Source organism: Stenella coeruleoalba (assembly GCF_951394435.1).
Source record: "Stenella coeruleoalba genome assembly, chromosome: 14".
NCBI classification, from domain to species: Eukaryota; Metazoa; Chordata; class Mammalia; order Artiodactyla; family Delphinidae; genus Stenella; species Stenella coeruleoalba.
This window is the reverse complement of record NC_137160.1, coordinates 8062029-8078882: the sequence shown is the minus strand read 5'-3', so window position 1 is coordinate 8078882 and position 16854 is coordinate 8062029. Positions and strand designations below refer to the sequence as shown.

Below are 16854 nucleotides of genomic sequence, written 5' to 3'. Positions count from 1 at the left end.
TTTATGTGCCTGGTTTTCTGCTGGATTAATTAGCCTACGTTTTCATTGAATCTCAGATCCTTGGAAATTAGCCCTTAGAGGAAGATAAATTTTGAATATTGAAAAATTGAAAATAAAATTGTTTAGGGTAATTCCTTTCTTAAGATAGAAGAAATAGCATCAAAAAGAAGGTAGGAGCATTCTAAACCATAACAAGAAGGGGTTACTTGAGTAGCCAGGTTAAAAAAAATAAAGTGGGAAAGTAAAAGGCAGGCCAGAGGGAAGGGATGCAGGTAAGGTTCACCTGCTTTGTGCTGTCTAGAGGTGGCCCTGGAAGGACTCCTTAGGGGAGTTATCCCATCACTTTGAACTTGTTCGTAAATGCGCCTCAAAGACTTTGGTGTGTAGAGCCCTATGTCATGTGACTCATAATAAATTCACGTATTAATTATTTTCCAGCTTTCTCCAATGGCCATTGTGATGACTGTACTTTTTCTGTGTTTATTACTGTTAGGTTTTATCTGCTAACATTAGAGCACGCAGACATTTCTGTGAAAACGTTATGGTTCTTCTGGGTCCTCTGAAATACTCTGTAGATTATGTACAACCTTTCACGGAACATCCGTTTGAAGGACACTCCATGTCAGGACCATTTTTTTGTATGCTCCGTTTTTTCAGTTACAAACAATGGGTGTGAATATCAAGGGTCAGTGCAGTCTTAAGCAACAGTAAGATTGTTTAATGATGTTTATTTATTTCGGGAGTTTTTAAAAAGTGTTGTTATTTCTTGGCATTTTGGCAGTGAGTCTTCCGATGCTCTCTTCAGACTCCGGGATTGATGGAAAGGAAAAAATTTAGAGGGCTATTTCACTTTCCGCTTTTATAATGACAATATTTTCCCTATGCACAACAGATGCCACTGGCACATGGTTAGTTCCAAATGTAGAAGCTGAACTTCATCAAAAGTGTCTTGAGCAAAGAAAAGAATATTGCTCTTCAGGCATTAACTATAGCCCTGAGTCACTCTGTTGGGTCCAAGTTTCATTTCTATTCTCATATTAGATCATACCCTTTTGATTTACTTGTAATCCCATTGGAGAGGGAACTGTGCTGGGAAAGTGAGGGGTGTATTTAATGCTGCACGTAGGTACTTGCACACAAGCATTTGAAGGTTTATGGAATATGTACGTGTCTATGTAGATATAGACACAGCCTTTTCTTGCACATAATTAATGGGACAATGTTCTTCATTTTTCAGCTATAGAATTTATCTCATTTTGCCTTTTCTTTGGGAAATAATTGTGAAATCTATATACATATTACTTTCATGGGTCAACAACTAGAATATTGAATCATTAGATTATTTTTGGTCCCAGAATATCTAGGCACTTGAACATCAATATTGACCATATGGCTACTAAGTTTCAAGCTGTCGTGCTTAAGTTAAATATAACTGATTTTGCATCAGAAAATCCTTGCTTTACAAAATACCTGCCACTGAAAAGATTCTTTCTATTATACAGACAATTCGAGCTCAGTACCAGCAAACATACAGTGTTTAAGATAGTAGCATCATGATGGATGATGGCACATTTCTAAACATCTCAATCCTTTACAAACTGCAGCTGCACCATTATGCCTCTCAAAATAATTCATGCAACAGCACTGCCTTTAAAGAACTATTCACAATTAAATTCAAACTCACAAAATGTATCTGCCAGTAATTCTTAAACTTTTTGTTATCACGACTCATTATTTTTTTGTAATTCCTCAATTCTTGCAGCCCATATTCATCGTGGGATATATTTATTTCATTCATACAATTAACTAATATTTATTGATCATTTACTATAAACCAAGAATATGGTGCTAGGAACTAAGGATACTTTGTAGGACACTTTGTTGGTCACACCCAGTTCTTTACTTCCTGGAACTTACCAACTAACCTTATTTTTCAAAATAAAGTGCATCTAATGCATTTTAATGGGGATCAGGGGCTGCAGGATTTTGCGGTAACCTTTGAGATACATGAAAAGTTGTAAAGTGAGGTTTGGAATCATTGCCTAATAATCAGATTTTCAATTTCAAACTATCCAGGAATGAAACAGTTATGTGCTTTTATTTTGCGTACCAAAACAATGTCTGAAGTTCTGCCGAAGGCAGTAATGAATATCTGCAATTATCACAAGCTGAATGTGACCATGAATACTCTATGCTTTGAGAGTCAGTTTGAGTGGGCATTAAATACTTCACGCCTCAAAGGTAAAATTGAGTACGTTTTTGTGTAAGTTAAAGAAGACATTCCTCGCAGAAATTATTTCTATGACATCCACTTAAGATTATGTGAAGAAGCGGACAGTTACGGCATTTGGGCAGACTCCAATTCGTTTTCTGCCCTTATGTTCCCACTGTACAATTTAACCATTTAATCCCCACCATAGAGAATGCATGCAACAAAAAGCTGAAGAATGAGTGAATGGATTAATGATTAAGAATAACTCCTTTTCCCATACAATAGAAAAAGGTAGTGTTTCGCAGTATATATCGATGTCACCAAGGGACACAGTAACACTTTCTGAAGGCTGTAGGTAGGTATACAAATTCATACAGTGCTGCCAAAAAAGTTACACCTCTTTTGGCTTCATTTTCTCCATTCCTTGTTTCTTTGCAGAGCGATTCAACGTGTATCTTATGCCTACACCAAACCTGGACATTTATGGCGAATGCACAATGCAGATCACTCATGAGAATATCTATCTCTGGGATATCCACAATGCCAAGGTCAAGCTGGTCATGTGGCCTCTCAGCTCACTGAGGAGATACGGGCGGGACTCAACATGGTTCACGTTTGAGTCAGGAAGGTAAGCTTTGAGCGCAGAAGCCACAGGCAAAGGTTCTGTCCCGCAGTGCCCAGGCTGGCCGTTTCATTTCCATGAAGGGTAGAGAGCACCAAATATATATCAATAATTTCTTCACATTCTTACTGATAATCTGAATAAAATTGTGTTAACTCTATGGCAGGTTAAGTACCCCATTCAAAATAATTCCCGTCTCTTACTCTGGCATCAAACCAGTTTCATAATTATCTTTATCGTACAAGATCTTTGTGAAATTATTACAAGATTATATTTGGGGTTCATCTTCCTATATTTTTGGTGCAATAGGATCTCCATAAAATTCAACATGTCCTTGCCAGCATTATAATTGTGGGGGTTTTTTAAAGGAAAATATTTTGAAAGGAGTTTTATATAAAATTGCTTAAATACTACCTTTTAGGTTTGAGATAAGTTAATGCAATATTCATTTACCCAGATGTGTATGTTAATAACATTAATTAAGGGTTATTAATTCAGAATGACTGAAAAAAAAAGTTGGCAAATCCATAGTTTATGAAATGTGTAATTCAGATTTTAAATGTAGTATGTCAAGACAAATACATTGGTTTCTTGATCACAGCACATGGTTAGAATCCATAAATGTCTAAAATGACTGTCTAAAATGTGCTTGCTTCACAGTCATTATTCACAGGTACGGGTTTAGACGTGAGCTTCAACCAACCGAATCAACGTTATTATGCTCTGACCCCTTTGTGATATTGTTGTCACACATCCAAGACAAGACTTAGGTTTAGGGATTCTCTATAAGAGATGTTTAATGTAGTCACACTTGGGGACATGATTTATCACATTCTAGAAATGAATCTGTGGCCTTATAAGGTAATTACAGTGAAGTCACTATGTGACTAGATAGATAAATTATAATAGTTATACAACAGAATATTACCTACCCGTGACACACAACTTGGATGAATCTCAAAAGCAATGTTGTAAGCATTATGTGTAATTCCATCGGTAGGAAATTCTACAACAGACAAAACTAATTTACAGTGACAGAAAGCAAATGAATGGTTGCCTAGGATTGGGGATAGGGAGAGAATGGACTCCAGGAAACACAGAGGAACTTTGGGAGTGGTGAAAATGCCCTATATCCTGACTTTTGTCAAGAGCCACGGAACTGTGTATAAATATTGGGGTGCACTGTTATATGCAAATTCTCCCCCAGTGTTTTTAATGTGAAAAGAAAAAGTGGGGAAAGAAAGTTGGAGGGGATTTACTATTCTTATTTTATATACTTTCCCACTGTTTGAGGTTTGACAGTGAGCATTTGTTACTTTTACACACTTCCTCTGGAAGGAATGGGGCCAAGGAAGGGGAGAGAGCCCCAAGCGTTTTCTGGAGAGGGGGTCTTTCTGGAGAGGGGGTCTTGAAGCTGTGAGATACAGCCAGGCCTTTATTCCTAGGTAGGCGCAGTAAAGTCAGAAGTATGTTTTCATAACCTGAGCAGGCTTTGCACTTTTTACATTTTTCTTGTAAATCTCCGTTTTTTAATACTTTATATCGTCTGGTTACAAAGTTAACCCAAACTTTTGAGGGAGTAATTGGAAAGAAAAGCTTAAAATCACTCATAATTTCTCCATCTTGAGAAAATGGCTTTTAATATTTCGGTTTACTTCTTTCCAATATATTTTAAAATCAGCATATTTTCACTTAACATTATATTGAGAAGTAATCTCTGAGTCCTTTAAAATCAAGATTTTTGTGGTCATATGGTATCTGAACATATGATGTACTATCATTAATTTAATATTAGGGTGTTTCCAGAATGAACTAGTATAAATAAAGCCACACTGACCGACCATCTGCGAAAAGATGTGCAAATATCTGATCATTTTCTTAGCAGAGCCTTTTTCAAGAATTACTGGGTCAAAAGCTGTGAACATTTTCAAGGTTCTTCACAATATAGCAAATTGCTTTCAAGGGAAGTAAAATCAATTCACACACCCTCTAAGGGTGCCAAGGGAGTGCTCTTCTTGACCCCATAACCACAGCATTAAAATGATGATTTAGGATGTTTCTATTTTGATAGAGGACTTGGATATCTTGTTATTTTTTTTTCTTTTCTCCTTTGTTTCTTTATGTTTGGAGGTGTGTCCTTGTGTTCATTTCTATGTTTTTCCTTCTTTGAAATTTGGGTGTCCTTTGCCCTTTAATATTTGGGCTATTGATCATTATTCTGTGTGTCTAGTGTGTAAATTCCAGAGGATCTCACTCTGATTAAAGGTAGCCAAGGGCAGAAGGTTTTGTCCATGTGTGATCCAGAGAAATGAAAGCAGGACACTGTGTTCCCTAGGTCAGGACTGGGAGAAGCGGGGAGGAGAATGGCATGAGTGATGACAAGTGACAATTTAAAGGAAAAGTTGGCAGGTAAGGCCCGGCCTGTCATCCTAGTGAACCTTGAGCTGAAGAATGACGTTTTCTGCGTTTTATGTTACTAGCTCTTTGCACAAGGCACATCGTTTGGAAGCAGTCTCTAGCCATTTATTCATACTACCGCATGTACTGGAATGTAATAAAATTGGATGCCAAAATAGTCCTTTTTCGACCGACAGGCTTTTTCCAAAATGCACTTTAAATTCTACTGTACCGATAAAAGATAAGAATAAACAGTAAAAGTGGAGCAAGGTCATTCTTTCTGGAGGAGCCTACCTCATACATCCTCACACTCATACCCCATACATGTGAGGACAGAAAGAGAGCGGGGACCGGGAAGCGTTCACTGGGAGCTGTCCTCAAAGGGGCGCAGCCTGGGGAGGTGAAGTCATGGCCCCCTGCCTGCTCAGAGGAATTGCTCTTTTTTTTAAAATAAATTTATTTATTTATTTATTTATTTATTTATTTATTTATGGCCACGTTGGGTCTTCGTTGCTGCACGGGCTTTCTCTAGTTGTGGCGAGTGGGGGCTGCTCTTCGTTGCGGTGCACAGGCTTCTCATTGCAGTGGCTTCTCTTGTTGCAGAGCATGGGCTCTAGGCTCGTGGGCTTCAGTAGTTGTGGCATGCAGGCTCAGTAATTGTGACTCGCGGGCTCCAGAGCGCAGGCTCAGTAGTTGTGGCGCACAGGCTTAGTTGCTCCACGGCATGTGGGATCTTCCTGGACCAGGGATCGAACTCGTGTCCCCTGCATTGGCAGGTGGATTCTTAACCACTGAGCCACCAGGGAAGTCTCAGGAATTGCTCTTTTACCATAAAGATTTTAAGTTTGTATTTTAAGAGTGAAAACCACCAATGTGTCATGCAAGATTATTTAATCAAAAAATCAAAAAAGATATGCAAACCTGCAGAGGAAGTCATAGGATTCGTGATTATGTGCAATTTTATCCTGTGAGATACAAAACCACTTTTTTAACTGCTGATGTGGCTTTTTCACTTCACATAACCTCATAAATGTTGTAAGCAAAACTAAGGATGAGCTCAAATGCCTGCATAACAAAATTCAACCGAGCCCCGAATCCTTTTTTATAAAATGATTGTTCAAAACATAACCTCCCTATTCAGCACAATGTTTAATATAACACAATCAGTGCTTAAAATATATGTCTTACTAACTTTGATAATATTATCCTTATTGAGAAGCCTGGGGAAAATCTGGTTACAGATTTTTAACAATTGGAAATATAAAACAATACGGTTCCCATAGGAAGAAGGTTAATGGAAGCAAATGCTCTATGTGCTATAATCAAGGATTTCGTGGTGTCATAGTGAGGCTTATTCTATCCTTAAACCTTTTTTGATCAGTAATACAGAGATAAATCCTTCCTTCTCTAATGTATGACCAGTTAGTTAAAATAAAACGTAAGGCAGACAGTTTTTAAATGTGATACCAAAGCATGATTACTCCCCCCCAAAAAAGATAATTTGACTGTAGCAAAATTAAGAACTTGCCTCTGCAAAAACACTTTTAAGAGAATGAAAAGCAAGACACTGATCCAGAGAAAATATTTGGAAGTCACATATTTGACAGTGCACTTGTATCCAAAACATATATAGAACTTCCAACTCAAAAATAAGAAAAACTACAACCCAATTTTAAAAATAGGGAAAAGATTCAAGCAGAAACTTCACCAAAGAAGACATATGATTGATCAATTATCACAGTAATTATCATATGTCTTTTTGTACATCAAAAGACAATATCAGCAGAGTAAAGAGGCAACTCACGAATTGGGAGAAAATATTTACAAGTCATATATTTGATAAGCGGTTAATGTCCAGAATATAGAGAGAACTTCTAAAAATTAATAACAACAAAAAACAATCTAATTAAAAAATAAGCAAAGGACTTAAGTAGACATTTCTCCAGAGAAGATATACAAATAGTCAGTAGCATATGAAACAATGCTCAGCATCACTAATTTTTAGGGAAATGCAAATCAAAACTGTGATGAGATGCCACTCACACCCATTAAGAGGGCTACTATCAAAATAATAATAGTAATAAGTGTTGGTGAGGGTGTGGAGGAATTGGAACCATTGTGCACTGTTGGTGGGTATGTAAAACTGTAGAGCCCCTGTGGAAAACAGTATGGCAGTTCCTCAAAAAATTAAAAATAGTGTTACCATATATGATCCAACAATTCCACTTACGGGCATACACCCAAAAGAATTGAAAGTAAGGTCTCAAAAAGATATTTGTACACTAATGTTCATAGAAGCATTATTCACAAGAGCTAAAACATGAAAGCAACTCAAGTGTCCATCAATGGATAAATGGATTTTTAAAATGTGATATATACATACAATGAAGATTATTACGCAGCCATAAAAAGGAAGGAAATTCTGACACATGCTGTAACATCGATGAACCCTGAGGACACTATGCGAAGTGAAATAAGCCAGCCACAAAGAGTTAAGTACAGTATGATTCAACTTACATGAGGTACTTACAGTGGTCCAAATCATAGAGACAGAAAGTAGAATGATGATTGCCAGGAGCTAGGAGGAGAGGGCATGGACAATTATTGTTGAATGAGTATAGAGTTTCAATTTTACAAAATGAAAAGAGTTATGGGGATGGACAGTGATGATGGTTTCACAATATTATAAATGTATTTAATATCACTAATCTTAAACACGGTTAAGATAGACCACACAATATTGAAGGAAAAGAACTAAGTGAAAAGACCGATACTACCGGACTTCAAGACATAACTATAAATCTACTGTCATGAAGGCAGTGTAGTATTAGTGAAGAACACACAAATAGGCCAGTGGATCAGAATAGAAAGCCCAGAAATAGGCCGCATAAGTAAAGTCAACTGATCTATGACAAAGGAGCAAAGGTAATACAATGGAGAAAAGCTAGCTTCTTCAACAAATAGTGCTGGAAAAACTGGACATTCACATGCTAAAAATAATTCTAGACACAGACCTTACACCCTTGACAAAAATTAACTCAGAATGGATCACAGACCTAAATGTAAAATGCAAGACCATAAAACTCCTAGAATATAACATAGGAGAAAACCTACATGACCCTGCGTATAGTGATGACATTTTAGATACAACACCAAAGTCATGATCCATTAAGGAATTAACGGATAAGCTGGACTTCATTAAAATTAAAAACTTCTGCTCTGCAAAAGACTTCTCAATGAAAAGACAAGCCACAGGCTGGGAGATCATATTTGAAAAAGATACGTATGATAAAGGACTTTATCCAAAATTACAAAGACTCTTAAAACTCAACAGTAAGAAAGCAAAAACCCAATTAAAAAATGAGCCAAAGACTTTGACAAATAACTCGTCAAAGAAGATATACAGATGGCAAATAAGTACACCATATATCATCAGGGGAATGTAAATTAAAATAACAATTAGATACCACTATACACCTGCTAGAATGGCCAAAATCTGGAACACTGGCAACAGCAAATGCTGGAGAGAATGTTCCTTGCTCATAGGAATGCAAACTGGTGTAGCCACTTTGGAGGACAATTTGGTGGTTTCTTATGAAACTAAACATATTCCTACCATACAATATAGCAATCAGGCTCCTTGATATTTACCCAAAGAAGTTGAAAACTTATGTCCACACAGAAACCTACACATGAATGGTTATAGCAGGTTTATTCATAATTGTCAGAGCTTGGGATCAACCAAGATGTCCTTCAGAAGGTGAATGAATAAACTGTGTTGCATACAAATAATAGAATACTATTCAGCCCTAAAAAGAAATGAACTATCAAGTCATGAAAAGATGTGGAGGAACCTTATGTTGCATACTGCTAAGTGAAAGAAGCTAATCTGAAAAAGCTACACACCTTATGATTCTAACTATATGACATTCTGAAAAAGCAAAACTGGAGACAGTAAAAAGATCAGTAGTTGCCAAGGGGTTCAGGGATGGTAGAGGATAAATAGAGCACAGAAAATTTTTAGGCCAGTGAAAATACTCTGGATGATACCATAATGATGGATACACATCTTTATACATTTGTCCAAACGCATAGGATGTACAACACCAAGAGTGAACCATAATGTAAACTCTGGACTTTGGGTGATTACGATGTCAGCGTAGGTTTATTAAGTAAAACAAATGTACCACTCTGGTGGGAGATGTTGATAATGGAGGAGGCTGTTCACATGTAGGGGAAGGTAGTTGTCAAATCTCTGTACTTTCCCCTTAATTTTGCTATGAAACTAAAAACTACACCAGAAAATGGTCTTAATAAAAAAAAGGTATGTTGAATAACTTAAATGTATACAACTTCTATTGTTCTTATACCTCAGTAAAGCTGGAAAAAATAAATCTTGTATGTGGAAGTGTTGGAATATATTTTTGTTCTAAATTTTACACACCTATTGTTCCCTATAATCTAATACCTTGTAACAGTATGATAAATTTCTATCATCTATTAGTACAGTTGTCCATCGGTATTTGTGGGGGCTTGGTTCCAGGACCCCCTGTGCATCACAAAATCCAAGGATGCTCAAGTTCTTCGTATAAAATGATGTAGTACAGTTGGCTCTCTGTATCCACTGGGTTCTGCATCCTGGAGGATGGATTTGAAGGACCAACTGTAACTGTGGCTGGAAACAACGGACATGCGGCACACAGATATTTCCTTTGACTGTGCCATGAAACATGAGACACATCAGCAAAGCTCTATGAAGATGGAAGAACATGTGTTTTTGCAGCACTATTAGATTTGGGTTAAAATACTTGTTCTTCTATGTATTTGGCCAAATTGGTTTTCATTCTTGTATCTTATACCCTTTATTTGTGACCACAAGGACTGAAATATTGCTTTGTAGCCCTTTGTGATGTCTGGGAATTAGGCAAGGTTTGGAATGTATTCAGTGCTCAAAAAATACTAGTTTTTTCCCCCTTTTTTAAATCTCTTCTTATCTTTTATTTATGAAAATTGAAATTATTTAATAAAGTTATAGTTTTTTTAAAAGTCAGATGGTCAGTAAGCTATAATAAGATGGTGAAAATCTAAGCAAATAAAAAACTAAAGAAATATGAAAGAAAAATGTTTTGAAACAGCTGATGTTGACACAATTTCAATTTCCTTCACAACATGTAAAGTATTATTTGTCTGTACTCTTCTACAGTTGCTAAAAAAAAGATAATTCTGAATTTTTTAAGTTTAGTGAAATACAGCTTTAGCTGAAATGCACTCACGAATTACTAGCATGACCACATGTCTATAATATGCTGTGTGCCTGTAACAGGTAAAGATACTGATGAATTCGCTGTCCTTTGAGTGAGTGGTAGGTTTACTCATTTGACTAATTAAGGACTAAAATATTTTCATTTGTATGGGAATTTTTTTAGGTTATGGCTATTTAATTAAAAATAATCATTTCAGCACTCAATGCTTGTGCTCACTGGTGGATTTCTAGCCTCGCAGTGTCCTGAGGCTTATGCCTGTGGTTATCACCAGCATTAAAATAAATGAACCCGAAGTCATAAGACTGGTCTGGAGTGGCACATTAACTCACTTGGAAAATTCCTCTTAAAGCTTTCATAAGCCAGTCTAAGAAACTGCAATTAACAGTGATATGTGCATCTCCTCTGTAGGTGACCACTTCCCCAGAAAGAGTCACTTTGTATGTCTATATTCAGCACGTTTGTTAAAATACAGTCTCTATTTTTTAATTACACTCTGGGCTGATACTATAAAATCATGTCCTGGTGTTTTAGCTTTTTTCATAGAAGAATGTTGATTTCTTCAAAGCAAAGGATCCTTTTTGATTACCAGTATTGCCGTGTACAGTGTTGGGCATGTGAAATAGGTGTTTGATGAATTTAATCATCTTTTGTAAATGTGTTACATCTGATAGCTTTCAAAGCTCTTGCTGTTACAGGCACACAGCTTATGAAAGTGGCCCAACATACAGTCACATCAAAAATAATAAAATATCTACAAGTAAATCTGCATAAGGGGTTAAAAGACCTATACTTGGAAAACTATGAGACACTGATGAAAGAAATTGAAGACAACACAAACAGTTGGAAACATATACCGTGTTCATGGATTGGAAGAATTAATATAGTTAAAATGACCATAGTACCCAAGGCAATCTACAGATTCAATGGAATCCTTATCAAAACACCAAGGGCATTTTTCACAGAAATAGGACAAATAATTTTAAAATTTGTATGGAAATACAAAACCCCAAATAGCCAACACAATCTTGAGAAAGAAGACTAGAACTGGAGGAATCATGCTCCCTGACTTCAGATTATACTACATAGCTACAGTAATCAAAACAGTATGGTACTGGCACAAAAATAGTTACATAGATTATTGGAACAGAATAGACAGCCCAGAAATAAAGCAACACACCTATGGTCATTTAATCTATGACAAAGGAGGCAAAAATATACAATTGAGAAAAGACACTCTTTTCAATAAGTGGTGCCGGGAAAACTGAACAGCTACATGTAAAAGAATGAAATTAGAATGGTCTCTAATGTCATATACAAAAATAAACTCAAAATGGATTAAAGACCTAAATGTAAGCCCAGAAACCATAAAACTCCTAGAAGAAAACATAGGTGGAGCACTGTTTGACATAAATTGTAGCAATATATTTTTTTGGATCAGTGTCCTAAAGCCAGGGAAATAAAAGCAAAAATAAACAAATGGGACCTAATTACAGGTAAACTTAAAAACTTTTGCACAGCAGAGGAAACCATCAACAAAACAAAAGGACAACCTACTGAATGGAAGAAAATATTTGCAACTGATATGACTGATAAGGGGTTAATATCCAAAATAATAAGCAACTCATACAACTCAACATCAAAAAAACAAACAACACGATTTTTAAAAAATGGGCAGAAGACCTGAATCAACATTTTTCCAAAGAAGACATACAGATAGCCAACAGGCACATGAAAAGATGATCAACATCATTAATCATTAGAGAAATGCAAATTAAAGCCACAATGAGATATCACTTCACACCTGTCATAATGACTATCATCAAAAAGACCACAACTAACAAATGCTGGCAAGGATGTGAAGAAAAGGGACCCTTATACTCAGTGGGAATGTAAATTGGTGCAACCACTGTGGAAAACAGTATGGAGGTTTCTCAAAAACCTAAAAATAGAACTACCATATGACCCAGCAATTCCACTCCTGGTTATTCAAAAAAAACCCAAAAACATTCATTTGAAAAGATATGTGCACCCTAATGTTCATAGCAGCATATTTACAATTGCCAACATATGGAAGCAACCTAGGTGCCCATCAACAGATAATTGGATAAAGAAGATGTGGTATATATATACAATGGAATATTACTCAACCACAAAAAAGAATGAAATTTTGCCATTTGCAACAACATGGATGGACTTGGAAGGTATTATGCTAAGTGAAATATGTCAGACAGGGAAAGACAAATACTGTATGATATCACTTATATGTGGAACCTAAAAAATAAAACAAGCTAGTGAATATAACAAAAAAGAAACAGACTCACAGATATAGAGAACAAACTAGTGACTACCAGTGGGGAGAGGGCAAGGGGAGGGGCAAGATAGGGGTAGGAGATTAAAAGTTACAAACTACTGTGTATAAAATAAATAAGCCACAAGGATATATAGTACAAAACAGGGAATATAGACAGTATTTTATAGTAACTGTGAATGGAATATAACCTTTAAAAATTGTGAATCATTGTGTTGTTGTACACCTGAAACTTACTGTTAGTGTATATCAACTGTACCTGAATTTTTTAAAAAAATAGTCAAAAAATGGCTGGACAGAGCTTCCTTCTCCCTTCCACCATGTGAGAACAGGTGAAAAGAGAGTGTCTATGATTCAGTAACCTCTCACCAGACACCACATCTGCCAGCTCCATGATCTTGGACATCCCAGCCTCCAGAACGGTGAGGAATAAATTTTTGTTGTTTATAAGCCACCCAGTCTGTGATATTTTGTTAAAGCAGCCCAAAATGGACCAAGACATCTGCTGCTCTGTTTATTTGAAATTATTCACCTGGTTAAAGATAGCCCACAACGTCACTAGATAGATAATATCTAAAATTTAAATCTATGTGTACTTTCATGCAATGAAAGCACCTCCCTGCTGCCTGTAACATAAAGACTAAGTTTTCTTGGCATGGCCTATAAAACACTCCTGGTTCTGTGCTTTATTTGCCTTTTCAACAAACTCTCTGCTTATGTCCTGCTTACTGCTCTAAACTCCAGCATCAAATAACACGTAATGAAGGTCACCTAAGCTTTGCCTGTGCCGTCCATCCATCCTGAGCGTCCTGCCATCTCCCACTGTCCTCCCACTTTAGCTCAAATCATTCCAACTCATCTTTTATGATTCCACTAGCAGATCATCACCTTCGGGAAAACTCCTAAGTCCCTAAAATTGGATTCAATGGCCTTTTGCCCAAACAGTACTGCTCTCCAAGTATCTCATGCTCCCCTACATTTCCCAACACCCAGGGCAGTCTGGGGCGCCATCTGACTAGCTCCCAACAAAGGGTTATGAACAGAAGTGATCTGTGTTTAAGCTAATGCACTTATTTCTTATGCCAATGTTGTCCTGGTTGCCCAGGATAGATGCCCGGAACCAAAGTGGACTAGTATGAATGAGAAATTCCTGCTGCATTAAACCACTGACACTTTGTTTGTTATTTAGGGATAAGTCTGTTTGATCCTGATAGAAATTGATAGCAGGAAGAGCGCCAGCTGCAGTAATAAATAAATAAATAGCCCTAAGATCTGTGGCACTGAAATCACGGTTGTGTCGGGGATAAAGGAGAGGGATGTGGGAGCTGGAGAAGAGATATCATGCAGTTGATGAGATGCTGACAGAGCTCTTGCCTCTGGGTGAAATGTGTGATAACCTTCCAGGCCAACTGCATGTGTAATGAGCTTCTGGATTGTAAGACCAAATACAAATTAAAATTAAGAGACTTCATTCTCTGTTGAAAATGGGTGGAAAGATTGCTCTCCCCTCCCTTTTTCTTTGAACTTACTTACTTTAGAAAATGTACAATTGTAAGTACTTTCTTCTATCTGAAATGCATATAAATCCTTCTGAAAGTGAAATAGGTCTTTTGTCAGCTTTAAGAACCAGGAGTGCTCTTCTCTTCTCTCTCTCTCTCTCTCTCTCTCTCTCTCTCTCTCTCTCTCTCTCTCTCTCGGGGACTCAGGAACCACTTCTTAAACATGAAAGGAGAGAGTGCCCCTCACCCCCAGTTTCTGTGGGAGAGTAGGAGCCTAACGTCAGTGGTGCTTGGCTCCAGATTGCAAAACTACCTCCTGTCATAAAGGTGTGAGAAGTTTGTTTTTCCTCTAGATAAAACCAAGTAGCTAATCTAGGTGGTCACTTCAGTTACCAGGTGAATCTAGGATGAACTCTGTGGCAAATGCTGCTGTCACATCCTCTTACTTGAGACCAGTTATTGTTTATCTTGAGAACATGTACATAGTGGGTTATATCTGCTTGTGACTGTGAAAAGGGCGAGATGTCTTTTTCTTTGCAGTCTCTTAGCAGATTGCCTGTGATGTGCATCACATTCTGGTTTAATATGAATAAGATATCAAGAGTATTTTCTTTCTCTATTACTTTTGTGGAGAGGATTTCTAGATTGGAAGAAGATTTTGCTTTTAACTGTATTTCCTAACAACATCTTAGGGAAGAAGTTAGAAAACAAAATGTTTGTTGGCTCGCAAGAGACTACAAAGAAAGGATCTCAGGGAAAACTTGAGAACTTGCAAGCAAAAATGAAAGGGATTTGAAAAAAATCAAACCCCTGAAAAATTGGAAAAGATAAGTATGTTGAGTCACCAAAGAGTAAGGAGATAAAATTAAGAAAGTCTTTTAAGTGACAAAAATAAGTTAAAACAGCCTCAAGAAAAAGAACAGAATAAGAGTATAGTCTCCACATTTATTGCTAAAACCTCTCGATAAAGGCGTTCGAGGTAAAGGGCAGCTTAAGAGTATGGTGCCTAGGATAATCTTTTAATTATAAAAGATGACCGAGGGTAAAGGACTGATTGAGTGGTGCTCCTACAGAACTTGACAAAGTCAAGGTAGCACCTTTAAACCAAAAGAGAGAGGTTTGGGGAAGAGGAAACAAAATATTATAGCAAATCTGAGAAGTACGTCTTAAAAAAAAAAATCCAAAATGGTGGGTACAGAATGAGGGTCAAGGATCACTGTTAACCCTTAGTTAGGGTAAGGAACCTCAGGTTACCTGGTGAGCAGCATTTCAGAATGACCAGGGCCAGTCCCGCCTTCCGCATGTCTCCTATTCCCTCTGCTTAAAGGGGAGTGTCTGCAGTGCTGGGCTTCCTGACCCTCTTGAACCACTGTTCATTAGGTGGGGAAAAGCAGAAAAATTCCTTTTAGATCATTCTTTTGGAATCAAGAGAAGTCATATCGGGAACTGATTTAGATACTGTTGCATATCACCTGCAGATTCTGGACCTGGAGCTGGAATCAAGGGCTGGATGAATTGCTTTTCGGTTTGTCTCCTTTAGGGCAGGGTTGAGCGTGTAGGAAAAAGAGAGGAAAGGGATCTTTGCTGACCAGAAGTGATGATTGTGGCAGAGACAGTCGTGCTTACCAAGCAGTCCACCGATTCCCCTGTATTTACCTTTCCCCTTGCAATTAGGTGGGCCCCGTGAGACACAGTTCTGGACAAGGGGCTAATGTGCATTGCCTCTGTGCCAGAGTATTTGAATGTCTTGTGTTAGTCACCTTGGGCTGTCGTAACAAAATACCATAGAATGGGAGACTTAAACAACATAAATTTATTTCTTGCAGTTCTGGAGGCTGAGAAGTCCAAGATCAAGGTGCTGGTGAGTGGCTCCTTGTGAGGGCTCTCTTCTTGGCTTGCAGACAACCACATTCTCACTGTACCCTCACATGGTGGAAAGGGAGTGAGAGGAAGCAAGTTTCCTGTGTCTCTTGTTATGAGGACACCAATCCTATTGCATCAGAGCCCCGTTCTTATGCCTCATTTAACCTTAATTACCTCAGAAATGCCCTTTCTGCAAATATAGTCATATTGGGGTTCGAGGCTTCAGTATATAAACTGGGGAGGGGGGGTGTACAATTAGTCTAGAGCATGCCTGTTGAAGAATTTTCCAACACTTTCAGCCACTGTGCAACTGAAGTGGTCTATTGCTGAAATGTCTTAGCCACAAGGTTGCAGGAGCCTGGGTTTCTGAATCCAGTTTGCCCTGGTGATTTGCCCAGACACGTATCAGACATAGCTTGAGTGAGAAATAAACATTTGTTGTGTTAAGCCATTGAGGTTCGAAGTTACCTTTCTTATTTTTTTAATTACACAGCATAAGTGAACTAATTTTCCTAATCCATAACCTTTTTGTGATTTCAGTACCTACTCACTAAATCTCTTTTATTACAATTCCTACTTTATATCATAACCATTGGTCCATCTGTCTCTCCAAGTACCCTATGAGCGCATTAAAGACAGGGATTATTTAGTCATCTCTCTTTCTCTAAAACATCATGGTATTTGACAAA

At 37.5% G+C, this 16854-nt stretch overlaps 1 protein-coding gene across 3 annotated transcripts in view; it reads left to right on the top strand.

Moving 5' to 3' along the window:
• The window catches only part of DOK6 (docking protein 6), a 409710-nt gene that overhangs the window by 264036 nt on the left and 128820 nt on the right, over positions 1-16854 (top strand). For all 3 annotated transcript variants that reach the window (XM_079943240.1, XM_079943238.1, XM_079943239.1), the window contains one exon: positions 2651-2840. In XM_079943240.1, coding sequence (XP_079799366.1) covers positions 2651-2840 — 190 coding nt within the window. The remainder of the gene's footprint in view (positions 1-2650; positions 2841-16854) is intronic.